Source organism: Momordica charantia (assembly GCF_013281855.1).
Source record: "Momordica charantia cultivar OHB3-1 chromosome 7 unlocalized genomic scaffold, Mcharantia_2.0 BLBB01000007.1, whole genome shotgun sequence".
Taxonomy (NCBI): Eukaryota; Viridiplantae; Streptophyta; class Magnoliopsida; order Cucurbitales; family Cucurbitaceae; genus Momordica; species Momordica charantia.
In genome coordinates, this window is record NW_028275165.1 from 2,350,080 (window position 1) to 2,378,016 (window position 27,937).

Here is a 27,937-nt window from a genome sequence, read left to right on the forward strand (position 1 = left end):
GTGATATGGATACACATAAATATAAATATATAAATATATATATATATATATATTTTTTTTTTTTTTGAAGAGTTTGGTATTAGTCATTACACTAATTTAGTTTCCCAAATATTTTATAAAGCACCTTATATTTGATATATTGTTGAATAACCAAAGTCAAAAAGTGAAACCTAATAATATAAAATTGAAACTTAGAAGCGCACACTTCACACACATTGTGCGGCTAACACCCCCCACGAGATGCGCCGTTGCGCCGCTCGTTAAACTTCCCATTGAAAGTGCCAAAAAAATATTGATAAAAGGTTTTTTTTTTTTTTTTTTTATCCAATAGGTGTTCGTGCCAGCTTATGCGCACTCACGGGACAACTGTCTGATACTACAACATTTGGTGCCAAAAAACACAAAGGAATTATTAATTTTTTAGACAAGTAACGAGGTTTAAACTCATTTCCTCTTAATTAACTCAAGTCCCTTTGGACTAATGAGTCACCCATGATGGTTTTGACAAAATGTAAATAGCAGATATGTTTCAAATATATAAATATACGTGCCAACATGAAAATAGCTTAGAAATAATTGACATGTACTACTTCTCTCAAGGTTGGAGGTTCGATCCTTCAAATCCTCTAAATTTCTGGAAATGTAGTCATAAAACTTGTATTAAAGGATTTTATTAGGTATAAAATTTGTGTAAGATTTTGTAAATAGTAGTCAAACTAGTCGGTTTACAAAACTATGAGACGAAAACTACATGACCCAAAATGAATATTTTGAAAATAGTGAAAACCAAAATAAACCAAAACGAAGTATAGGAATGAAGACAATATTTAAATCTAATTAGAACTTTAACAAAGTATATACAAAACTTAGGTAAACAAAACTTGTTGGATCCAAATTTCACGACGGTCATCCACCTAAGAATTAATTTCTTGTGTCTTTTTAACCGTCAAATGTAGTAGGGTCAAGTAGAGCATAATTTAAGGATAATTAATACTTAATTTTTCTTTAGAGTCTAATATCTGAATCTCACATCTTCAATTTGTTGTACTAAAAAAAATTAGTCTGAAATACGTTGGCAGGGAGAATGTAAACAAAACTTGTTGGTGGTCAAATCAATGGCGTACTTTGTGAAAAAAATGCCAAAATCTGTGGTGTTGGTTGGTGACTTGGTGTAGTCTTTCTACAAAAGATTTGAATTTTTGATACGCTTTCACTACCAAAGGACCATAAGACGAATCAAAGAGTGAAAAAGTTGAACCAATTGAAATATCATATGATTTTGTCATCCAATAATCTTTCTTTCCAATCCCCAAAATTCAATTCCCACTTCCAATCCCACCCTTTTTCGATCAGTCACTTCCAAATTCTGAATTATTAAATTCCTCTCTCACTCTCTCTCTGCTCTCTCTCTACTCTCTCTCCTACCCCAGTAAGGTAAAACGTCTCTTTATATATAGAGTGAAGAACCAAAGTTCCTTTTCCATGAACAGCTCGGAAATCAGCATAATTTTGCTTGCATTTTGATGCTCACTAGCACGCTCAAACGGCTGTAATCACTCGTCCTCAGCCGTCGCTTTCCGAATAAAATTCTGTTCGTTCTATCCGAATTCTTCAAATTATTGGATTCCGAATAGGAACTCTATTTGGGTCTGTTTCAGATTGTCGTCTTATACACTCTGGCATCTGGGTTCTGTAATTGGTACCCAAATTTTAGGTTACTTTTTTCTTTCTCTCTGGGCTGTGAGATTTGTCTGTTCTAATTGTCTTTGAGCGTCGGAAACGAGAAGATAATGAGGAGTTTCAAGGATTTTTGCACAAAAAAGACCCTAATAGCTCTTGGGTTGGGGCAATTTCTGTCTCTTCTTATCACTTCCACAGGCTTTTCGTCCTCTGAACTCGCCAAAAGAGGTACATTCTTCGTATTTTCTGCATCATTTTGTAGTTTATAGTTTTTCTTAATTGGATTTTCATGTACTATTTCCGAGTTGGGAGTAAGAGGATTCTACGCACTGTAACTAGTTTTGGTTTAAACTTCAACATGTTTGTGAAGAACAGAGAGTTCTATAAGGTGTCAGTGAAAGCTTTCGTTTTCCTCTTCATATATATGTTCTTAAGCAACTGGAAAAATTGACCGATTTAAGCTTTTCTTGGGTCAGTAGTAATTTAATAGTTTGTGGGTTAAATAAATACTCGACCCCACAGATGAAGGGAGGTCAATTTTGTTGAGTTGAACCACATGTGGAGGTGAGGAGGATTAACTTTTTGGTCGAGGATATATGTCTTAACTAGTTCGGGTGAATGTACGTTATTAAATATAACATAATAATGGTTATTGACATATATAATACTATTGTGCAGGAATTAATGCTCCAACTTCACAGTCCTTTATAAACTATGTCCTCTTAGCAATTGTTTATGGAAGTGTAGTGCTATACCGTAAGAAAGCACTCAAGGTGATTCTGATTCCTTTTTATTTGTTATACTTCTTAAACTGATTGAATGACTACCCGTTGAAATCTTATAGTTGATAGAGCAAGAAGTTATACAATGAATGTTTCTCATGTTGTTGCTGAAGTTATTGACACTGAAAAAATTCTCTTACTGTTTTCTTGCTTCCTAAACCTGCAATTAACATCGCATACAATCATTTTGTATTGATTTGATTTTGCTAGATTGGAGATCGGTCTTTTAGTTTGGCTACCTAGGCTTTTTATTTTTTTATTTTTTATCCCCTTATGTATTGTTTCATTCTTCTCAATGAAAATTTGGTTTTTACTTAAAAAAAAAAATCACGTACAATCATTTGTCGTTGGTTCTTCCGATGCCTCCTTTTCTATTTTTTTGTTTTGGAATTTGTTACACATGGATCATTAGCAAAGTTCAAAATATTGAATCAGAAGTACTTGTTGGGCATATAGGGTAGTAATGGTGATCAGCTACAAAAATCAAAATTTCATTTTTCATGCATAAAATTTTAACTAAGACGTAGTTCACTTCTCTTTTAATGAGAAAAAATGTCAAACAAAAATATCGAACAATTGTTAGCTCTTCCGAAAAGGAGGTGATCCAGCCACACCTTCCAGTACAGTTTCTTGTTTGGTTAGATGGCTATAGGTGGCTGTTGCATGTGAACGATTTGGCTATAGGTGGCTGTTGCTTGTGAACGATTTGGTTACTGAGTTGAAGAAGTGGATTTTTGTGTGATCTTCCTCATGATTGTTGTACTTGTCCCGATTAGCACTACTGCTGTTTTGTTGTGCCTTAAGTAGAACTTAAAGAAGAGACTGATTGTGCCAAAATAGAACCAAATTATAGAAACACTACAACAGGAATGAATTGGAAGGTGATATGTGCCGTAAGGCAGTGCCTAATCTATTATGAGTAACCCTTTCCATAAGGAAGATGTGAGAACTGTGCATGTGTAGGATAGGTCCGTCTGATAACCATTTTGTTTTTAAAATATGTTTGCTTCCTTACAAGTTGTTTAATATGTTTAATATCTTTTTTAAAAACATATTTGATTTCTTAGTCAAATTTCAAAAACAAAAACTAGTTTGTAACAACTACTTTTTTTCTCTTCAAAATTTAGCTTAGATTTTGATAACTTTGTAAAACATAGATGTCAAAACAAATTAATACGTTTGTGGAAGGAGTTTTTATAAGCTTGATTTTTAAAAAATAGGGACCCAAAAACAAAAGTTATTGAATGAGGCCTTAGTTATTAGTATTGTGGTGTGGTTGATTTCCTTCTCTTTTGCTAATTCATATCTTCTATGTGTGAATTTCTCACTTGTCTCCTTTCTAAATCTTACAGGCAAAATGGTACTTCTACATTCCACTAGGCTTGATAGATGTAGAAGCCAACTACCTTGGTACAGCTATTTTTTATGCGATATATCCAAACTCCTCTTGATGAAATTAAGAGCTTATTTTTTTCTCTTTGTATTTTTCTTGTAAAAGGGGATTTTCTTGAGCCTTCTCTGTTCATCATTGCTCATGATCTAGAAATCTTATATGTATCGAGTTATGATTTCTTTTTTTCGCTATAGGATAATACTTTTGTAATTTGGAATTGATCGTGTTCTGGTGTGAGGTGCAGTTGTGAAGGCCTATCAGTACACATCTCTAACAAGTGTCATGCTGTTGGATTGTTGGACAATCCCTTGTGTCATGCTGCTAACCTGGCTTTTCCTGAAAACAAAATATAGATTCAGGAAGATAGCGGGTGTTATTGTTTGTGTCGCGGGCCTTGTCACGGTCATTTTTTCCGACGTTCATGCTGGTGACCGAGCTGGTAATACCACGAGCCCCTGAGTCATGGTCCTTGCAAATTTATGTTTCATTGTACTCACATACACCGATATGATTTGCAGGAGGAAGCAGCCCGCTTAAAGGGGATGCTCTTGTTATAGCTGGTGCTACCCTTTATGCTGTTACTAATGTCAGCGAGGTAAGGCTGCGAGTATGCAGTTACATTTACTTTTCCCTTACTGGAAAGCTTTAGAGATTGACAATCGGGCCACGAGATGATTAGAACATTAATAATTATTGATTTGTTTTGACTTGTTAATAAACACTTTCTAAATGTCAAATTTTAACTCTCTGCTGAAGGAATTTCTGGTGAAGAATGCTGATAGAGTCGAGCTAATGGCGATGTTGGGCATCTTTGGTGGCATCATCAGTGCCATCCAAATGTATCCTTAGTTTTATGTCTCAATGTTTTACGGTAGTTTATTTTTGGAAAATACTTAGCTCTTTGCCCGTCAGACCTATCTTGTTTTGCTTAACCACCATTGGATGTTTGACAACTAAGAGATGCAAAAGCAAAGAATTTTTAAAAAAATAATGAACTGTCAATTTTCTAATGGTGGTTGGGATAGAGATAGGTCATGAATGGTAAGAAGCTAGATACTTTCCTATATTTTTTGTTGTCTCAGACTCGAGCCTACTATGGATTGTTTTTGAAACTGGCATTTTTCTCTCTTTTCCTCACTCGCATTTTGCTCGGTTGATCTTATGATGCAATATTGTTTATGTTCTTTTGTTCCAAGAAATGTCTCATCATCAAGCAGGGTGCTAAAGTGACTGTGGCGCTTCTGATTTATATATTTACATTGTTTCCTTGATGGTTTTCTTTAGAAGCATAATTGAGCGGAAGGAGTTAAAATCCATTCGATGGACAGCCGGAGCAGTAAGTTTCCTTGTGAGATGTGCTTCGTACATGGAGTTTTCGGTGTCAATCTCTCCTAGAACTTGATACTCCAATGTATAACAGTTGTTTTCCATCTGATTTCTTTCAGGCTCTTCCTTTTGCTGGATTTTCTGTGGCTATGTTTCTGTTCTACTCATTCGTCCCGGTATTGCTTCAGGTATGGGTTGGAACATTTGTTCATGTGGCATTCAAGGAGCTACTTCTGTTTGCTATTGAGGCATGTGCTAAACAAACTAAAGTAGAAAGAAGGGGAAAAACAACTTTTTAGATGACAATTGCTCAAAATTTTACTGTTTCTGAAACATCTCCCAAATAGTCTTCTAGTATTTTAGATTTTCTTTAGCATATTTATGTTGGAACTTTGGTTCTAAAACTACGAATTTTCGCAGATTAGCGGATCCACAATGTTGAACCTGTCTTTACTGACCTCGGACATGTGGTCGGTTGTGATCCGTATTGTCGCTTATAATGAGAAGGTTCGTGATCATTCATCATTCATCGATCTATCACCATCACATTGTTTTTCTCTCTTTTTTCTTCCTTGGATTGTTTCATCAAGTGATTTTCTGCAGGTTGATTGGCTTTACTACTTGGCCTTTGCTGCTGTTATCATTGGACTCATCATTTATTCAGTGTACGTTAACACTCCTAATTTAAATTCTTTTCCCGTAAATTCTATCGGAAAATGCTCGTAAAGTAAGCATATAAACTGCTCAAGAAGTTTCATTTGCTGAAGCATGAGATTCGAATGATCCTGGGGATGAATTAGATTACCATTTGTTTCTTAGAACCATGGATCATTCCTATATGATACCAGAACGATGGTTACTGACGAAGTTTCTATTTTTCGGGGCTCGTTCGACTTATCGAAAACACCACGACCCCGGTTACATTGCTCTATTTGCTAGCTGAACCTCTAATCTCTAAATGCAGGGGCGAGAAAGAAGAAGCTCAAAGTCGAGCTGACGTTGCCGATGAAGAAGCCGAGCATGGCAAACAAGTTCCATCGAGAAACCGGGATGAAGGAACTTCGTCGGCCAGCAGTTCGAAGATCTGAGAAGGATAGGAAGAATGAAAAGTTTAGGAAGAAATAAGATGAATTAGAAAGAGGTATCTATTAGAGTTCACTTATTTTTTGCTTAGCCTTTTGATGGGCTCTCATTGTTCAACTTCTTACTGCCAATAAAGTAATTAGTAATGGAAATTTTTGGTTTTCTTTGTGCTCTTCAGATTATGTTCTTTTGCCTTTTTTTGTTGGATTTGCCTATAAATGGAAATACCAATCAAATAAATAAATATCTAAAACACCCAAATATACATATATGAAATATGTCAATTACGGCTGAGTTATGCTCGCTTTGGCCCTTCAAACACTTATAATTAATATGCTTATTATGCTTATTTGATTTCTATCAAATAATTTATTAAAAAATTAATCACAATAATTATGGTTATTTTTTATGTGAAGTTGAAAAATTCTTACGGGCAAGGTCTCAATTTCATCAAATGTCGAGGTTTAAATCTCATTGAAATATCAAGTATCGATAAAAGATCGATGTCGATAGATATTCCTGTAAAAGTTAGATAAATTAAAAAATCATAAAAAGTATTTAAATTAGCAAATAAATATTTTTTCTATTTCTAAATAAGTTAAAAATAATTAATATTAATATTATGTATATTTCGACGTTGATAGAAATGTCGAGATTTCGATTTTACGGATATATTGATGGACATGTTGATGTCGACGAATATTTTGGAAAAAATATGGAAATTGTGAAAATTGATGGAAATTTTTTAAATTAGCAAATAAAACTTAAATTGTAGTTTAATTAGTCTATAATTGATCATCCTTCAAATTTGAATTGTAGATTAATTAGCCTATAATTGTAGCTTAATTGATCAGCAATGTAAGAATATGATCACTTTACTTATGACAATGTCGACGTCGATGAAAATATTAAAAAAATCTTTTTAGATTGGTAAAATTATTTGAATAAGTAAAGTAAATTTTAATCATAAACTTTTGACTATGTTTTTAGTGTCTTTCATAATAGGAATTCATTTGGAAATGAGATATTTACCGATTTGGTTTCCAAACACATTTCTAAATTCTAATTAACTCGTGTTTTTTTACTTTTTTCTCACTTCTCTTTTCAAATTTGAATTTTCACATTTTTTAAACACATTTTCAAATCAATCATCAATTTAATTTTCTAATCAAATTTACACAATTTCCAAACACATTTCTAATTCACTCAAATTATTTTTACTTTTTTATTTTTTACCTACTTTTCTTTTCAAATTTGAATTTACACATTTTTCAAACATATTTTCAAATCAATCATCAATCCAATTTTTCAATCAAATTTAAACAATTTCCAAACACATTTCTAATCCGTTCAAATTATTTTTACTTTTTACCTACTTTTCTTTTCAAATTTGAATTTACACATTTTTCAAACATATTTTCAAATCAATCATCAATCCAACATTTCAATCAAATTTACACAATTTCCAAACACATTTCTAATTCATTCAAATTATTTTTACTTTTTTAATTTTTACCTACTTTTCTTTTCAAATTTGAATATACACATTTTTCAAACACATTTTTAAATCAATCATCAATCCAACTTTTCAAGCACATTTCAAACACATTTCTAATTCACTCAAATTATTTTTACTTTTTTACTTCTTATCCACCTTTTTTTTTCAAATTTGAATTTACACATTTTTCAAACATATTTTTAAATCAATCATCAAACAAACTTTTCAATCAAATTTACACAATTTCCAAACACATTTCTAATTCAATCAAATTATTTTTAATTTTTTACTTTTTACTTACTTTTCTTTTCAAATTTAAATTTACACATTTTTCAAACATATTTTTAAATAAATCATCAATCAAACTTTTCGATCAAATTTACACAATTTCCAAACACATTTCTAATTTATTCAAATTATTTTTACTTTTTTAATTTTTACCTACTTTTCTTTTCAAATTTTAATTTACACATTTTTCAAACACATTTTCAAATCAATTATCAATCCAACTTTTTAATCAAATTTACACAATTTCCAAATACATTTCTAATTTACTCAAATTATTTTTACTTTTTTACTTTTTACCTACTTTTCTTTTCAAATTTTAATTTACACATTTTGCAAACACATTTTCAAATCAATCATCAATCCAACTTTTCAATCAAATTTACAAAATTTCCAAACACATTTCTAATTCACTCAAATTATTTTTACTTTTTTTTAACCTTTTTTTTATATTTGAATTATTTTATTATTTTTACCAACAATAAATATCCCTACTTGTTATTCTTCTTCACAACTCAGTCAATCTTAATTTTCAATATTCTTATTCAATACTCTCTTTTACCTTTCTCTCATTCACTTTGTTCACACCTTAATCTCAAATTCTCTATACTCAAAGTTGGTTATCTATCTCTGTATTCAAGGTTGATAACTTATCTTATCTTTCTTATTATTTTTACTTAAAGTTGAAATGTTGATTATTATTCATCATCTTAAACGTATTTATTGTATTACACATAGTTTAATATTCAAAATTATTTATTGTTAATATTTGTAATTCTTTTTTGTTAATATTTATTGTTAATATTTGTTATCCTTACCAAACAACTGATGCTTGAATCTAGTGATGCAATCAGTTTTAATCACTACATTATAGAAATTGCATATAGTGCCACTTTTGGTTTCACTCAATTGGAAGATAATAAGCCCAAGCTGAATCTACACGTCCGCCTCCATCTATGATTGAAACAAAAAAGAATTACAAATATTAACAATAAATAATTTTGAATATTGAACTATGTGTAATACAATAAATACGTTTAAGATGATGAATAATAATTAACATTTCAACTTTAAGTAAAAATAATAAGAAGAAGAAGAAAGATAAAATAAGTTATCAACCTTGAATATAGAGATAGATAACCAACTTTGAGTATAGAGAATTTGAGATTAAGGGGTGAACAAAGTGAATGAGAGAAAGGTAAAAGAGAGTATTGAATAAGAATATTGAAAATTAAGATTGACTGAGTTGTGAAGAAGAATAACAAGTAGGGATATTTATTGTTGGTAAAAATAATAAAATAATTCAAATATAAAAAAAAGGTTAAAAAAAAGTAAAAATAATTTGAGTGAATTAGAAATGTGTTTGGAAATTTTGTAAATTTGATTGAAAAGTTGGATTGATGATTGATTTGAAAATGTGTTTGCAAAATGTGTAAATTAAAATTTAACAATAGAAGTATGTAAAAAGTGAAAAGGTACGAGTTAATTAGAATTTAGAAATGTGTTTGGAAACCAAGTTGGTAATTATCTCATTTCCAAATGAATTCCTATTACAAAGACACTAAGGGGTCGTTTGTCTCGTGGGAATCCAATCTTGGATTCATACTTTTGTTTTGTGGTAATGTAAGATACCTGGGTATCTCGAGATACCCGGATATCTTAAGATGCCCATTTGGAAAGCATCCGAGTCAATTTGGATGCCCTTTTGAAACATGGGTTTCTATGATTCCCATGTCGAGGACATCCTATGTTGACATTTTTACCTCTTCGTTATTTTTTCATATATTTTCTTTTATCAAGTTTCTTTGATTTTATTTGTAATTTTATAGTTTAAATAAAGTAATATATTCATGGATTAATAAGCAATTAAGTATATTTATGTATTACATGTACATATAAAATAAACTTCCATTAAATTATATAATATCTTCATTTACTTTTAATATTTTGAATGAATTATTACGAATAATATATATTATCTTAAATACATAATTTTAAAGCAACATATTTGTAATGATCAGCTTATCTTTTATATTCTTCTTTTTAAAAGAATATGTTTTGATAATATAATAAATGAATTATACCCTATACAATATTAATTATATAATTATATTTTTTTTTAATATTAAAATTGAAAATAAAATTTATATTTAATATTAATTACTTTTAAAAAAATTTATATTAATATGAATTCTACCTAATAACATATAAAAATTAATACATATATGTAATTAATATAAAAAACCTAAAATAATAAATTAATTTTAAGAAATTCTATTATATAAATACAAATTATATTAGATTAATGTGTAAATGTAAGGATAATTTTAGAACATTATATAAATTTAGAATATTCTCCTAAATAAATCCTGCAAAACAAATATGACTATTTAGATATTTCCAAATATTTTTATTTATTTTCTTACGAAACAAACGTAAAATTTGAAAATACTAAACATCTAAAATTTCAAATATTTGAAATTCTAATCTGCAAACAAACACCCCTAAAGAAGTAATAAAAAATTAATTAAAGTTTACCTTACTTATTTAAATAAGTTTAATCAATCATCCTTGAAAAGAAAAATCTTTTTTTAATATTTCCATCAACTCAACATTATCATAAATAAAATAATCATATTCTTACATTAAACATAATCAATTATAGACTAATAAAATTACAATTCAAAGTTAAAGTTTTTTTTGTCGTAATTCAAAAAATTTCCATCAATTTCCATTATTTTTCCTAAAACCTCCATCAATATCAAATCAACAAATTCATAAAACCGAGACCTCAACATTTCCATTATATTATTATTCCCAAAACCTCCAACAAATTCATAAAACCGAAACCTCTAACATTTCCATCATAATCAACATTTCAAACAAATAGAATACACAATTAATCAACTCAAAACCACTTTGAAATTTTTGACAAAACCAATAATAATAGTACTTTTATAAATATATATTTGTTTTATGATATTTAGTATAATTTCCCAAATAAACTTTGCAATACTATTTAATTTCCAATATATCCACAGATAGATTTCAGATTCAAATCCACAGAACATTAAAACAAAGAAATCTGAGTCCTATGAAAACACAACAGAATTGCATTCCGAAATCAACCGGTGAAGAATAAATTTCCTGTTTCATTCTTTGGTGAATCCATAATCAGAAACGATTTCAGCAGTTCCAAGAAGATCGAGAGAGAAAAAGGAAACGAGTTCATCTAAACATTGAATCTACACATCAAACCCTATCGCAAACGCCATTATTTCAATGGCGGAAGAAGAATGCACAAATTACGATCCAAAAACATTTGATCTAAATTGCGAACATGCTCTACTATGCCTTTCTATGCTCTCTCGCCTCTGATTCGCCTCGCCAGTTGAATATCCTTCGGCATAATCGTAACTCTCTTGGCGTGGATTGCGCACAGATTAGTATCCTCGAACAATCCGACCAAATACGCCTCCGCCGCCTCCTGCAGCGCCGCGACGGCGCTGCTCTGGAACCGGAGATCGGTCTTGAAGTCCTGCGCGATCTCTCTGACCAGCCGCTGGAACGGAAGCTTCCGGATCAGAAGCTCCGTGCTCTTCTGGTACTTCCGGATCTCCCTCAGCGCCACTGTCCCCGGCCTGAATCTGTGGGGCTTCTTCACTCCTCCGGTGGCCGGAGCCGACTTCCGAGCGGCCTTCGTCGCCAGCTGCTTCCGCGGAGCCTTGCCGCCGGTGGATTTCCGGGCTGTTTGCTTGGTGCGAGCCATTAATGCGTTGCAAAGAGAAGCTTCGAGAGAAAAGTGAAGAGATTTGGAGATCTTTTTTTTTTTGTGAGGAAAAATGGAGGGAGACGAGTATTTATAGGAGATTATGGGGAGAATGTGGGCCGTCGATTGGATTTTGTGTGGACGGTTGAGATCTTGCTTTGAGTTGATCACGCGGATCGTGATCCGCGCGCTTTGCGGGATGAAAATTTGCCAGAGGGAACCAAAAGGTCCAGAAGGAAAAGTTTTGGCGCCAAGTTTTAAATTTTCTGTTTTTAAAGATTTCATTTGTTTGCCTATAACTTCTTTTTGTGTGTTTTAAAAAAAATATTTTAATTTGTCAAATTTAAAAATGACTTTTTTTTTTACTTCAAAAATTAAAAAATGACTTCTTTGATAGTATTCTTGGGTGAAAGAAAATATAATTGTTGTCTCCAAAATTTAAGTGATTAGAATTTTTTATTTCTATATTTTCATTCGTTGCAAATATGGTTTTTTTAAGTACAACATGTGGGGTGGATGGTGAGAAATCTAACTCACAAATTCTTAGTTGGAGATATATGTCAATCATTCAAAATGCCTCGTATTAATGGAAACGTTGTCCATATCTTATATACTTATGAACTTCTCTTGCTCTAACAAATGTGGGACATTCGTCGCATTTCTAACAAAATTCAATTGAAATGATCGATCTAATATGATTTAAGAAGAGAGTTTTGTATGCGTAATTCAATATTGATTGTAAAAATGGCTAACTTTTAATTTTTGATCTTATTCTCTAGTCGTGGTCTCATGCAGTAGGTTCAGGAATCAAACCACGTTAAGAACATCTTTATGTTGTCTCTATTTATTGTATTGTTTTTAATTCATCATTACAACGGTCAAGAAACTTCAAGATCCATAAAATTTAGATTTTATTAACGGTTCAATATTTTAGTACAACAAATTAGAGTTTTTATAATTTAGCCCATGAATTTTACTACGTAACAATTTAGTTCTCGTAGTTTAAAATTTGTAAAATTTTAGTCCCCGTTGGATTTTTAAAGTGTGAAATAAAGTGGAATTTGAAAATATTAACAAACAATTGAATATTATAATTTAATATCTAGAAATTAAATTTACGTATACAGTGTGAATTTTATTTCATTTTATTTATCAATTATTTATTTATTTTTTTAGTTGGTATGTTTCTTCGTTTTATTAAAATTGAAGTTATATGTTTAAATAAAGAGTGGCTTCTTAATTTTGTTAAAATTACATATGTACTAAGTTACTAAATTTCGTGTGAGGGGCCAAAGCGAGCATAATCAGCAGTAATTGACATATATCTCCAACCAAGAGGTTATGAGTTCGATCCTCCATCCTCACATTACTAAAAAAAATTGTGTGAGTTGTTACATGTTTGTACTCTTTTCTGCCCGATCATTTTGTAACTTCCACCTCCACATGTTGTACTAAAAAAAACAATATTTTTCACAATAAAGATTAAATCGTTAAAAATTTTAAACCTCAAAGATTAAATTGTTACATACTAAAATTCAATGAAAATACACGGACAAAAAATGAATTTTAACCAATTTTTTTAAAAATTATAAATAAAATTACATTTTTAGTCCTTCCAATTTAGACTTGGTTTGTAAGCGGGGGTGTTTTCAAGCCAATGAATGAAGTTGTGTTAACCTGGAGTGATTTAATATGGGGAGTAAATCTGAAGTTTCTTTTTAAGCAAGTAAATCTCCGGAGTTAATTGTTGGAAATTGAAGGAAGAATTAGATAAAAACAATTGTTGTGTTGTGGAAGAACTACTTTCTTGAAAGCAATTTCGGCACGACCACGTGTTATATCGTATGTTGTCGATTAATCCCCGAAATTAATACAACTTCCAACTCAAGCGCCGGAGCAGAATGGAATCGAAGAACGTGCTCATAATTTTTACAAAAGTTTTTCAACCTCTCAAGAATCCCCCTCGATTTCGTTTAAAAGGAAAGTAAATAATACGTTTTAACTGAATTAGTTAATTAAAACGTTACAACCATGATAAATTAATAAATTAAAACGTTAAATAATTAATCCTTTAAAGATGACATATAGTGTTGAATTTAATCATTTAAGTTAGATATTCTTATAATTGTTTTATATTGTTGATGTCGAGCCTATCTCGAGAAATTGGATTCCTCTCACTAGGTCGAGCATACAAAAACACAAACACTCATCTATTATTATGTGGGGAAGCATTAAAGTTTTTTTCCCCTCACAACGTTTAAGTCGAAGACAGGTGTCTTAACCAAATGAGCTATCCTCAAGTTGACTAATGAATATTAGAGTTTGTTACTTAGTTAGTGAGTTTTATGCCAACATGAGCATAGCTCCGCAGTAATTGAGAGCTACTCTTTTCTTTGAGGTTGGAAGTTTAAATTCCCACACGCTAGTAGGTTCTACTAAAAAAAATTAGTGAATTTTATAATCCAACTGTGTTAGATGTTTCTTGTACTAAGACCTATTTATGTTGACCCCTAAAGTGTACAAAAATTAATTGAACTTTTTTAGTACCACACGAACAAATGGGGTTTGACATGGGTCAATTATCGTCTAAGCTAAGCTGAAGTTAACACTCTCAAAACTTAATATAAACACATGCCCTCTGACATTTAGATTTAATTTTTATTTGGCCTTGAATATAAAATAGAAAAATGCAGACACCCCGTCTTTCTAGTTAGTCCAATTTAGCTTTTCGTCCTACTTTGAATTTTTTTTGTTATGAATTTGAAATTTCGGGTTTTCTTGCTTGCAAAAATGGCTCGAGGGTTCGATGAAATTTGGTAAATTGGTTCGAAGCTGCTTGGAAAAATGCAAATATATGGTGGAAAAGACTCTAGCGTTTGTTGCGGCTATGGCGAATTGATTTATAAGTTATAACCACTCGACAACTGTAAGTCTTGATTTCACTCCCAATTAATTTTTAAGTGCAAGGTTGCTCAAATTGTTGATATGTAGCGCCACAAGGATGAAGCGTTAAGGTCCAAGGTTCAAAATGTCAATGTTAATGAAAATGTCGGGATCCTGATTTTATGGACATGTCGATGTCGACAGATATTTTGAAAAAAATAACGAAAATTGTAGATATGGATGTAAATTTTCTGAATTAGTAGACACGACTTTAATTGTAGTTTGATTAGTATATAACTATCACTTTTAACCATCATATCTAAATATATAAATAATATATTTATGAAAATATCATTACGACGAAAACATCCAAACAAAATCATATATAATATATGGAAATTATTTGAATTATAAAATTAAAGTTTAGTGTTAGCTAGATTATGCATTATGGATAATTTCTAATTCAATCACATTTTTAGTTACATAATTGAAAAAATAGATAAGCATAGAGGATGAAATAACATTTAAAAAAGTTAGATTTAATTTAAAATTCAAATGTTTGATAATAATGACAAATTCATTTTCTTTTATTTATAGTTTGTTTTTATTTTTAAATCGAAAATCGATTCTTTAAGATTAACGCTATTTCTTCTTCTTCCTCCGTCTCTTCAGGGGCCGTTCAGTGAAATTCATTTTTCATCTTTTTGTGTTGTATAAATTTCTCTCTCCTCCATGTTCACAGATTGGGGGATGCTGTTTCTCTCTCTTCATATTCTCTTATTCCCTTTTTCTATTTCTCCCTTTTGAAGACCCTATTTTTCTTTTGAGCTTGCCGCCAATTTCACCATCAGATGTATAGGTTTGTGTTTTTTCTCTGCTCTATTTCAATGGATCCTCTTTAGACACTGTGAAGGACCCACCAAGATGATCTATGTCGAGCAAGGTATGCCTGGGAAGTGTTCGACAAAATGCCCAAGATTATCTCTCACCATCCAAGGTATGCCTAAGAAGTGTTTGATGAAATGCCCAAGTGTTCTACATTCTTAAAACATAGCGAATAATCGAAATTCTAAACTTGAATTTGTTGTGCAATCATTACCCAATATAGCCATAGGAGTGTTTTTTAGTTGGATCAGAATATTTTTGTGGGGATGTTTTTTTTTTTTTTTTTAGTTTTTGAGCTGTGGAACTTTTTGACCTGTTTGATTTTGTAGTTAGGTTTGGATATTTCCCTTCTTCAATTTGTGACTTGGTGTTTTCTAATCCACCTTCAAGAATATATTAATTTCACCGCTAGTTTAAAGCTAATGTTTTCTCTATTTTTTGTGCAAAGTTGTTGGAATTATGCTGATGGAGTTCATATGTTGCTGATGGTGTGAAGAAGATGGTGACTTGGTTGTTTAGCAGCGTCAAATTCTCTGGTTTACTATGTAAATACAAGAGAGAATTGAACTTAAATTACTTGCAAAATCGTTATCTGGTAAACATAAAACTGAAATGGGTGAAAGACAAAGACTTGGATACTGTAGTAAGTACTGAGAAGGACCTCAAGGCTGTTTGCTTTCTTGTTTCCATAATCTCTTCAAGTCCCGACTGTTGCCTTCCGATCTACCGTCTGCGTTGCCATCGTCGGCAGCTGGGTCTTCCACATGATGTCAAGATGTCTACCTTCATTAGGAGATACCCTTCTATCTTTCACGAGACGCATATTCTCGACACTGGAGGCACTCGTGTGCCATCGTTTGGCTTAACTCGAGAAGCTATGGAGCTTAATGAGGAGCAAATCTATGTCCTTCAGCAGTGTTGGATGGATCTTCGATCTAGGCTTTGCAGATTGCTAATGCTCACGAGTGGTTCGACACTTCCTTTACAGACGATTGACCAGTTGAGATGGGACTTGGGACTACCGTATGATTATTGGAACTCTTTCATTCCAAATCACCAGGACTTGTTTTCGTTCGTCCAGCTTCGAGATGATCGCGTCGGGTTGAAACTTCTGTCCTGGGATAGTGACCTTGCTGTTTCTGAACTGCAGAAGAATGCTGCTTCCCAACAGATGGAAGAAGACATAAGAAATGGCTGTTTGGCCTTTCCAATTGGATTTACAAGGGGTTTCGGATTGAGGAGAAGATGTATGGATTGGTTAAAAGAATGGCAGAAGCTCCCTTACACTTCTCCATATTTTGATGCCTCCCATTTGGATCCCCGTACCGATGTGTCTGAAAAGAGGCTTGTCGGAGTCTTTCATGAGCTTCTTCACCTTACCTTGCAAAAGAAAACCGAACGCAAGAATGTAAGCAACCTCCGCAAACCTTTCTCTATGCCCCAGAAGTTCACCAAAGTGTTCGAGCGCCATCCTGGTATCTTTTACATCTCTAAGAAGGGTGACACGCAGACTGTAATTCTTCGTGAAGCATACGACGGTGACAAACTTCTACAAAAGCACCCTCTTGTTTGCATCAGGGAAAGATTTGCAAGCATGTTGAAGAAAGGCCAACTAGATAGAAGCAGAGGTTTATACAAAAAAGAAGATCAATTTGGACATTTTCATCATCTTGAAGTCGAAGAGACTCAATATAGTTCTGAAGAAGCATCTGACTATAACTTGCTTTCAGAATATGACTCGGAATCGGATGGCCCAATCGACAATAGATGTTGAAGAAGTTGCCATGACTATAGAATATTCAGCTTTCAGCATTCTTTTTTTTTTCACTCACAGGTTGGTTGCCAGAGATATGGTACAAGCATCCTTAAGTTTTGTGGTAACTTATTTGCAACTTGTGTATTGTATATATAGTCATAGAGAAAATGACATTATAATTTTTGACCCTTTAAAACATGTTAAATCAACCACTAGACTCTAGAACTTAGTGGATAGTTTGGATATAGAGAATTTGAAGGTCGATCGCATGAATTGAAATTGAAAAAGAGGGAATCTACCGATCAATCGCATGAATTGGCATTGAAAAGGAGAGAATCAATGGGTAAAATGTATAATTCATTCTATTATGGCATGGAGAAAAGGTAGTGTTGTACATATACTATGTTGGTAATAAAAATTGAGGTATATCCTCATTTATGGATGTTCAGTTTGTATACAAATTGTGATAAGAATACGAACATTACCAATCAACCAGCAACTCACCTGTAGAACTCTCGATACGTTGTTAGAAATTTAAAAGCAGGCAAAGAATAAGGCAAACGAACTTCGTGTCGAGCTGCTTTCATAGAAAAGAATGAAATACAGACAACTTTTGCTCTTCATCAGACGTGCAATGTGAGGGACTTCCTCCAATGAGATCATTAAGTTGGTCATCCCAATCTACAACTCTCAAGTAAAACTGGTACAACCCTTTAAACATGTATGAACTTGGAACTTGGTTTATTGGTAGCCGCCACCGTATGATTGTTGGGGGGCATAACTGCCCATCATTGGGTTGTAACTACCCAAAGCATTCGATCCAGGTGGAAATCCAACCGGAGGTCGAAATTGCATTCCTTGTCCCATACCCATATTCATGCCCATGCCCGGGTTCATTCCCATTCCCATCCCCATTCCTGGATTCATGCCCATTCCCATACCCATTCCCATTCCCATTCCCGGATTCATTCCGGGATTGTTCATCCCCATTCCTGGGTTCATACCTGCATTGTTCATCCCCATTCCTGGGTTCATCCCCATACCCATACCCATTCCCATGTTTTGATTGATTCCTCCATAGGGACCCCCCATGCCAGCATTGCTCATACCCATACCTGAACCTCCCATCATTGGGTTTGGTGGAGCTCTGAGGGCACCTGCACCAGCACGACCTATTCCTGAACCCGATCCCATAGCTTTACCCATTGTGATGGTAGAAGTTACTGCAGTTGTAGTAGGCTTTTCCATCCTCTTCTCCTTCCGATTTATGGCATCAAAATCCACTCCAATGTCCGCCAATGGATTCGTTTTGGCTGCAAATAAAGGAATGTATTTAGGCAAGGCAACCATTAGAGGCATTACATGTACGTAAGAATTCGAGGCAGAATGAACTCACGCCCAGAAATGTTCAAATCAACAAGCCCTCTGTTAAGAGTGTCCGCCCAGACTGTTGACTTCGGCTCAAACTTGCCCTTAGACGGCTGAGGCACAATTGAAAGTGATCCTGTTGAGGTTGGAAAACCTTGTTGTGAAGGAATTTGAGGGGGTGCAGCTTGCGGAAGAAAGCTGCCCAAAATATCAGCACTCTTTGGCTCTGCAGCCTGTCCATTTTGTACCTGATATTTTTTACGAGAAAGACAACTTTCATCATATGAAAAAATACAAAAGGGCAAACAAGGAAAGCTCAAGCCAAAAAGGAGCCCAAACAGCCAACACAAAAGAGAGAAATAATAAAATAAGGCAAGAAAGGCGGAAAAAAATTACAAAAAGGAGCTACAATTCAAAAGGAGAGAGGATAATCAGTCCATTTTGAACCTGATAAGCTCCTTGTGAAGTCACAGGTGGGGCTGTAAAACCATGATGCTGCTGCATGTTTCCACTGCTAAGTGGAGCAGCTGGCCCACTTTGATTCTGCTGAGCAATTTGGGAAGTAGCAGGAGCAGCACCATTCTGTGTAAAATAGCCACCACTATGAGCCTGTGCATTTGGACTGCTAGTTGAAGTCATTTGTGGATAGAAAGGAGATGTAGATCCTCCCTGTGGGGGCCCATAGCCAAGCTGTCCAGCAGGTGCGGTAGATCCTCCATGTGGGGGCCCATAGCCAAGCTGTCCAGCAGGTGTTGTAGATCCTCCCTGTGGGGGCCCATAGCCAGTGGATGCTATAGGTCCTCCCTGTGGGGCCCCATAGCCAAACTGTCCAGTAGGTGGAGCAGATCCTCCCTGTGGGGTCCCATAGCCATGTTGTCCAATAGGTGCAGCAGATCCTCCCTGTGGGGCCCCATAGCCATGCTGTCCAGTAGGTGCAGCAGATCCTCCCTGTGGGGCTCCATAGCCATGCTGTCCAGTAGGTGCGCTTTGAGGCTGGAAAGCTATATTTGAGGTCAAATGTGATGTAGCTCCTGGTTGGGGTTGCAAATTAAGGAAGGAACTAGCATTCGGCTCTGAAGGCTGACTGCTTACAGCTGCAAAGTTTTGCTCAGGAAGCTGACCAGGATCTGAGAAGGGAGTAGCAGGTTGGTCGCTGACGAACGAATAAGTTGGCATGGATGCTGCGCTAGACAAAGGTCCAGAGGGAGGTAGAATATCTGCCAGTATATCAATTTCAGGGTCTGGAAGAGAGGTTGATGATTGAAGAAACTGCGAGTTTGATGTTCCTTGCAAGCCGGCTCCGTTAGATGCACCAGTCGAAGCAGAAAATGTATTACCAAATTCAGAATTGGAGACGTGGTATGATTCCGAGATAGCTCCTTGGGGTTGTCCAAGGTCTTGGTGCAGAGAAGACTGGAGAGGATCAGTCATAGCAGAAGAATGAGATTGAGGAGCACCATCATTACAAAGCATAGCTTTAAAAGGAGCGTCACCAAAAGGATCTTCAAAACTCTGCATGTAAATAATTCGGTAGTGATCAATCCAGATTCAGTTCAACTAAATCATCTATCTTTTTGGCCTCGATTAGAAAAAAAATTGGAAAATGTAAATTTAGTTGCAATCAAGATTGCCTCCAGAGTGGCATACATACGTTAATTTTACCAAGGTGGACACCTTTACAACTTTCTAATATGAATGAAAGAACTTCAAAACCATCATCTTATACCTGATTATTGATATTAGGTACTGATGTAGTAGCATGCGAGGTTCCTGCACCAGAGTTCATGAGGGAATCAGGCTCAAAGGCTCCGGTTATGTCTGCAGATGTCGCTGGCATAATGGCCAGTGTATTTGAAGAAAAATCCGTTAGTGAGCCCAGTAAGTCCATCTCAGCATTGTTTGGTGGAATAGTTGGAGAAGCTGAGAAAAGAGAAGTATCTGTGGTTTATTGCCAAAAACCAACAAAATAAAATGGCTAATAGTTTGATATGAGTCACATGAGTGGATTACCTTTAACAGGCACATGTGAGGTTATCTTTGATAGGAACAATGCAAAATGAAATTAACTATTTCTATCATGCTTAAGACTTTTATGTACATATGTCCACAAATACACAATCAGACTGAGATCAAATGCATCTCATTAAAACTATGCATTTAATTGAAACAAGAGATGGACATAATTGAGAGGATACGTTTGTTACCTAATACAAATAATGTTAGACAACTTATAAGTTAGAGTGGTAACCATGGAAAGTAGGATTAGGATATCCCTAATGATAGAATGGAAAACGTTATTATTTGTTTTATTTAATCACTTTTGCCATTTCTTCCCTTACATGCACCAAATTGACATTTGTCCAAATAAAGGGAATTACTTCACTCTATCTAGCATCCAAAAGCCTCTCATCATCTAAATCTCCCTGGTTTGACTTTAAACCATTTGTTAAAATATTGATAGATAATTAAAGTCGTTGTAACCCATCAACTTAAGCTTTTAGATTTGTGGTGATTGAAGCCAGTGGTCCTACGTTCGAACAACTATAATATCAATCTTCTCCAATTAACATTGATAAATCACTTGTTGGCTTACTTTTGTAATTTCATTCATCGATGAAATTGTTTCTTCAACCAAAAAAATAAAGATAATCACTTGTTGGCAATTGTGCAAATTTTCAAGCCCACAAACGGGAGGGAGCGTTAATGCATTGATAAATTATTAAGTTCGCCATAACCCATCAACTTACGCTTTTGAGTTTAATAGTGATTTAACACAATGTTCCCAAATGTCACTATAACACATGAACCCTTAAAAGGATGATAACAAATTATAGGTAGCGATGTAAATGGAGTAACCTGAGGTTAATAGCACTAAATGGAGTAACTTGGGGTTAATAGCACGAAAAACTAATAGAGATTATTTGTACCTGTGACTGAATTGCGTGGGTCAAATTCATCAAAAGTCTCAGTTAACTGGTTTGCAGGTGTCGGAGTACCATGCATGGGACTTGACTGGCTAGGTGCACTAGTAACTGGTGCAGATGAAGTGGCAGAAGCAGAGGTTGAAGTTTCTTGGTCCCTTTCCAATAAGTAAGGTATCAAGTTGACTAAAACGGTTGTTAAAACTGCTAAACTAGAAGTTAAGCAACAGAAAACTATACCTTTCACTATGAGTTGGTGGGCTTCGAGACTCGCTCACAGCCTCCTCATAACTGGGAGGTGCACCAGTGTCTTGTTCTGAAAATCTATGATCATGTCGCCTGCCAAAAGAGATTCAACACTCACAATGAAATTCATAGCACTCAGTAACACCACTATTGCATTAACTTTTTAAGAATTACCTAATGTCCTGAGACCTGTCATCACCTCTGCCACTACCATCACTGCAAGAAAAATAAATACAGGCTAAGTACAAGCCATGCCAAATTTGTACGCCACTTAAGCTCCATAGATGAAAAAGATAAAACAAAATGAATAAGTACTCTCTACAAAACAATATTGAAACTCAATAGTAACTACATTTTTTTTTCTCTGCTATACCAGCAAAGTTCTAATTCTACAAATTTTGCTGCCACTTTACAGACATATCTTAGCAATCCATGCACTAATCATGTTGATTTTTCCACATTTCAATACTATGTACAAATACAACCAAATCAATTCAGAAAAATAAAATGAGCACTTTAAAGAGGACAAAAATACAAATAAAAGAGATAAAAAAACTAAGGGAGAAGGTTCCTTTACATAATAGTGAAAGAATAATAGGTTCCTTTTCATAATAGTGAAAGAACAATTCAATAACACATTGGATACATACCGAGTACTGTCATCACGGTCTCTATCTTGATCCCTTCTTGAACCATATTGGTGATCATCAACACTTCTTCGTCCCCAATTATCACCATCCCTGGGACTATCCCTTCCATAGCATTCTTCACCATCTCTGCTACAGTGGTCTCCATCACGTCTATTTGAGTCAGCATTCCTACCACGGTCATCATCTCTATAGTCATATTCTCTTTCCCTTCCGTAACCATTGCTATTCCTATCTTCATCCCTGCTTCCATAGCGTCCCTCATTAAAATCATCTTCATAACGGTCTCCATATCCTCCTGCATTAGAATTTGAACTTGGCCTATATGCTCCGCCAGCTAATGATGCACTTCGATACCTATTCAGTCATACAAATACCATAATGTTGAACTCAACCATGTTAAACTAATATTAAAGAACTATCCTAATTTAGAAATTCGATTAGCAATTACTGTTATAAAAAAATAATAAAAAAGAGGAAGTAGAAGAAGAAAGAAAGAAAAAGAACAGATGACAGATTTCCTTCATGCCAAAAAATTCTATTTAGTTTTCAAGTTCACCAGGTTTAAAATGCAGGCCCCCACTGTTCTTACAATATTTGACAATGGAAATTTGTTTGAGAAAATAACAGATCAAATAACACCGTGCAGGAATAATAACTGGGAAGATGCAGATTCAAACAGAAGATTGAAGACCAAAAAAGGAGTAGATGACATTGCTAACAAAGAACTGAAGATTCACGAGCTAATTATTATACAAGATTGATCACCAAACTAGAAGCAAATAACATGCAGGCATTAAAAATGATAAACATTTATGCTGCGTGTGAAAACACTTGAGAGAAAATAGGAGAAATTTAATAGATAAGAAAGCAGAAAGAAGATAAAACGTACTATACACACACACACACACATATGTTCTGTTTAACGGATTACACTCACTTGTCCCTGTTAGCATTAGCTTTCTGCCTAACCTCACTGATTCTTTCTGGATCATTCACAAGAGCCACAAGACTCTGTGACTTCTTCCGGACATTTGCTCCTTGATCCCTTCCACTAGAATCGATATATTGAAAACTGGACAGGCCCTGTCATGGAAAATAGAAATAATGATTTAGAGAAACAGAATGACATCCACAGAAAATGGAGAAAACTAAATAAAACAGGTAGTCATAAAGAAAGAAACTAGATTACTGATAATTGGAACGCATGTTCCTTGATGTCGTCTATTACTCTCTCTGATCCATGAGCCACCAGATACTCCAAAACAGTTAAACCCTGAAGCACAAATTTCAAAAAGAAAAAACACGTACCCTCAAAGAAAGCAAGAAATGGACAATCAAGACTGCTTTTTCCTTGAATGATCAAACTTCAAGGACCTCCAAAAAATCATGAAATTTTTTTAAGAAGATGGCTGAAGAAAAAGAACTTTCGGTAAAGAAAAATGAGTGGGTGCGTATGTGGTGCAATATCAAATGCAAAAGAACTAAAACCTTATACACATGCCGCCAATTCTTTCCAGTGTCATTGACACGTTTCCAGATTACTGACATGATCATCTGATACTCATGGCTGCAATAAGGTTTAGAATGAGCTCAATTCTGGTTCAGGCCATCCTTTAAATTTAAAAAAAAAAAAATTGTAATGCTTACTAGTTTCTGCTTGCATTTGCAATATCTGTAAGAAGCAATCCATGAGGGCCCCAAGGCTCATTGCTAGTAGCATCAAGAACCTGCTAGGCAGAGAGAGCAATGGCTATTGTCAGAGTTAGAACTCTCAAATGACCATGTATCACATTTCAAACAATTTTCACCTACAAGAAACAACTATCAGAAAAGAGCTCAAGATACTCATAAAGGGAGAAAAAATTGACCTTCTGCTCTATTCGAGGAACTTTAAGCACCGCCTTATTAACCTCTCTCTTGCTGCAAAAAAATGAGATACAAAAACCATGAAGTAAATAACATTCAAAGAAGAAAATAAAAAAGATAATTGGAAGAATGCCTACGTGAAAGAACAGACCCTGAAATTAATATTTAAAAAAAAAAAAAACTATAGGAAAGTTGGTTGATTTTATATTTTTGTAGCATGGAATGCATTGATTATATAGAATAGGCATACAGCATTGAATCTAAAATTTACAAAGATGATTTCATATACAATTCTTGAAAAACTAGAGCATGTTTGGTTTCAGTTATCTAGTTCAGAGGATAGAGATCATCTTTTGATTCTTTTATTTTTCTCTATTGTTCCTTATAATTATTATGCCTAGAAGTTTTGTAGAATTTCTCCTAGAAGCTTGTGGTGGTTTAAGAATGGGGAGAAAGCTTTGGTCCTTTGGTAGAATGGTTGTAAGCTTCAGTCCTGGTGCCTTTAGTCAGAAGAATAGCAGAGTCTTCATGATATATATAAAAATAATAAAGTATAAATTTTAAGTCAATCTAATTGTCAAGCTTTCACAATTTAAATATGTTTTAAACTCATATCTCGAAAACAGTTTTAGGATACTATGATTTTTAAGTATTAGTTTCTGTATCAGAAATCATAAAGGCCATAAAAATTTTGGAAATTTAAGATACATCTATTTCCTATGACTTCATATTTCATAACTCTTTCCACATATCACATTTTCTGTACCTTCTTAGTAGATTAATTAAATAGAAGTTTTAAACTAATCTTGTAAATTTTAACTCAGAAAACCCAACAATAGTAAAACAAACCATTCAAATAATAGTTAACAATTTATATTATGAATGGATTGCAATGAAAATTCTATTAACACTAAAGTCAATAAATTGGCTTCTGTAAACTTTATAGCGTGATCCAACTTTACATATTTAATTTTCTTAACCTTAAGATTTACAAATCATACTAACAAAAAATAATTGAGGTTGGAAAAGCTGGTCGTTGAACTGTACAATAAATGAAATTATATTATTGTTGGAGAAAGGTAATAAACTGATAATTTGTAGAACTTGTTTTCTACTTTAAATTAAACTTTTACCATCTAGATCTTTAAAAACAATTTAGAATGTTGCAACAAAATATCCTTCTGGAATTCAGAAACATTCGAAATAGAATTTGTATCCCTTTCAGAAATGCACTTCTAAATCATAGACGGGAAATTTAATCAGCTCTACAATATCCGGTGCTTGGATTTTCTTTTATTATCTATGTTCGGGTGCAATAACATGACCTGCATTGATGAAATCATTCTTAAGAATAAAAATGTGATTATTACTCACAGATCCCTAACAGTCTGACCAAAGACCTTCTTCATTGTTGATGCCTTGATGGTACTGAAATTAAAAGCTCCTTTCAACCAGTTCCACAGAAAATTCAAGTGAACCTCACTTCAAAATTTCTGGGCTGTTTCAGAGAAGAACAAGTAAAATAAATGGACTAAGAGAAAGTACCAATCTTTAAAAGCTTATAATATATACTGAAAATCAAGCAAATAACTCATGAAAGCACATGTAGTACGTCAATGTCAGCTACATCATCTCAATTCTCTAGGATTTGCATAGTTTCAACAAATTCTCGATGTATTTGAAAGTTTTTATTCAAATCCATCTCCACCTATGTTGTGCCGATGACATTAACATAGCAGTATATAATTTTAAAGTTCAGTCAATACAATATAAAGGAACATAATTTTCAGGGCATGTAAAAATTAAAAAGAACAGGTAAAAATGAAAAGGGCCGTTTTCTCAATAAGAACAAAAAAGGGGGAAAAAAGTTAACGAACCTTGAAAGCTAGAGATACCAACATCGACCTCTGACAAAAAAAATTAATAATCTAAGTAGAGACACCAATAATTTACAGACACTCTATTTCTAAAAATGTCTGAATTTGCATGATACATAAAAAACTTCTATGAAAAGCCAAGTGCCAAGATTTTGTGGAATTTCACAACTAGAGCTCTTCTTTGGAATATTTGGTTGGAATGGAATCGTCGAATCTTTAAAGACAAAGCCTACACTTTTGATATATTTTTTTTAGAAATGTACAGCACAGTGGTGTCTCAATTATAGCAAATTTCTTTGCACTACAGTCTCTCCATGCTTATGAACAACTAAAAAGCTTTTTTGCAGCCCTTTTTAGGAGGGGTTTCCTCTGCCTACCATGGCAATTAGGTTGTTGTCGCCTTTTTGTTGATACATACAAGTTTCTTATCCAAAAGGAGAAACTGCAATTCCATAGAAATTATACCTTTGTGATATTTTTGTTTCTTTGTTCCTTTCCTTTGCACAGACGCCTTTTATGGTGAGCTGTTTCTATTCTGTACTGTCAGTTTGTATTATTTCATTTGTTCAAAAAGAAAATCAAATTATATCAGTACTCCCAAATGACACTAGCTTGAGTTAAAAAAAAAATGATGGCCATCCGACATTAAACAAACCGCGGAAGGAATCTTCAATTTCCTCGATATTATTAGCTACGTCAGAAATTTCAAATGATTCCGAAGCAAAAATTTACGCAAGATTCCCCATGATTTCCTCAAAACTGACCAACCAAATAGATTGCGTACACATATTTGGAAGTATATAACCAAATGTAGGTTCCAATCAGGATAGGCACGAATAAATGCATTGAACTAGACAGAAATTCACGAGTCACGACCCATATCTCGCATTATGAAAAGCATAAATAAATTCAAGTCGGTGGAAGAGAATTCAAAAATTTCCAACCAAAAGCACAGAAGAAAAACGGACTACCATTGACCTAACTTTATTAAACAAAAAAAAGGCACCCGGATCATTAACCCGTATGACAACTACGATCATTAATCAATCATCCGAAGCAACAAATACCCAATTGAAACAAGAAAAAGGGGAATCCGAATTCAATTCAAAATCCCATTTCCAACAACAACGGGATCATAAAAGTTGAAGAAATCGCAAGATCTGAAAGGAAGCAGGAAAATGATACGTACGAGAGATCATACAAGTCCCCGGAGGTCGGAGGCGGATCAAAACGAAGGAAATGGTTGCACCAGAGTAGAATCGGGAGGCGGATCTGAAGCTCGTTGGAGAGCTTTTTGATTGAGAATGGAAAATGGAAATTGGAATTGGAATGGCTCTGTCGAAGAAATAGCAATGAAAGAGAATGGACGTACGGAGAGACAGTGGAGAACAGAGATAGAGAGACACCGCAACTTGCACGCAGTAATTTAAGGGAACTTTTTTTTTTTTTTTTTCTAATTTTCATTATTGTTTTTTCAATTATTATTCGCTAAAAGTCGATAAAAATGTGGAGGTTCTAGTGAAATTATGGTATCAAGTATACCTGTGTCGATATTTATTTGAGTTCGACATTGACATGAAGGATAAATTGAAATTTCTATCTTATTATAAAAAAATCTAACATAATTATGAAAAATATCAACAATATGTTACAGGTATTTACATAATAT

The 27,937-nt window shown here is 33.9% G+C and overlaps 4 protein-coding genes across 11 annotated transcripts; 2 read left to right on the plus strand and 2 right to left on the minus strand.

The window, feature by feature from the left end:
* Positions 1-1,386: 1,386 nt before the first annotated feature.
* Positions 1,387-6,441, plus strand: LOC111018591 (uncharacterized). Its single transcript, XM_022294743.2, has 11 exons — positions 1,387-1,908; positions 2,359-2,453; positions 3,815-3,872; positions 4,100-4,294; positions 4,374-4,450; positions 4,612-4,694; positions 5,140-5,191; positions 5,301-5,369; positions 5,602-5,688; positions 5,785-5,846; positions 6,146-6,441. The coding sequence occupies exons 1-11, from the start codon at positions 1,791-1,793 to the stop codon at positions 6,267-6,269; spliced, it is 1,020 nt and encodes a 339-aa protein (XP_022150435.1). The 5' UTR covers positions 1,387-1,790; the 3' UTR covers positions 6,270-6,441.
* A 4,738-nt stretch (positions 6,442-11,179) lies between these two features.
* Positions 11,180-11,886, minus strand: LOC111018601 (histone H3.2). Its single transcript, XM_022294772.2, has one exon. It carries the CDS (start codon positions 11,814-11,816, stop codon positions 11,406-11,408), a length of 411 nt encoding a protein of 136 aa, XP_022150464.1. The 5' UTR covers positions 11,817-11,886; the 3' UTR covers positions 11,180-11,405.
* Positions 11,887-15,318: 3,432 nt separating this feature from the next.
* LOC111018543 (Ubiquitin carboxyl-terminal hydrolase family protein) lies at positions 15,319-17,782 on the plus strand. The gene is made up of 2 exons (XM_022294663.2): positions 15,319-15,696; positions 16,033-17,782. The coding sequence occupies exon 2, from the start codon at positions 16,084-16,086 to the stop codon at positions 17,356-17,358; it is 1,275 nt and encodes a 424-aa protein (XP_022150355.1). The 5' UTR covers positions 15,319-15,696; positions 16,033-16,083; the 3' UTR covers positions 17,359-17,782.
* On the minus strand, positions 17,681-27,664 carry LOC111018542 (clathrin interactor EPSIN 2). 8 transcript variants are annotated; one of them, XM_088126587.1, is made up of 17 exons: positions 27,458-27,664; positions 26,734-26,803; positions 26,269-26,298; positions 25,766-25,889; positions 24,394-24,445; positions 24,173-24,252; positions 24,014-24,092; positions 23,715-23,798; positions 23,463-23,608; positions 22,526-22,879; positions 22,050-22,091; positions 21,870-21,968; positions 21,636-21,787; positions 20,435-20,628; positions 19,156-20,220; positions 18,737-18,956; positions 17,681-18,653 (listed from the first exon to the last, which is right to left on the minus strand). In XM_088126587.1, the coding sequence occupies exons 4-17, from the start codon at positions 25,798-25,800 to the stop codon at positions 18,082-18,084; spliced, it is 3,174 nt and encodes a 1,057-aa protein (XP_087982713.1). In that variant the 5' UTR covers positions 25,801-25,889; positions 26,269-26,298; positions 26,734-26,803; positions 27,458-27,664; the 3' UTR covers positions 17,681-18,081. The 8 variants fall into 8 exon arrangements, with proteins under 8 accessions (XP_087982713.1, XP_087982711.1, XP_087982712.1 ...); XM_088126585.1 differs by having other exon boundaries at positions 26,734-26,808; XM_088126586.1 differs by lacking the exon at positions 26,269-26,298.
* Between the last annotated feature and the right edge of the window lie 273 nt (positions 27,665-27,937).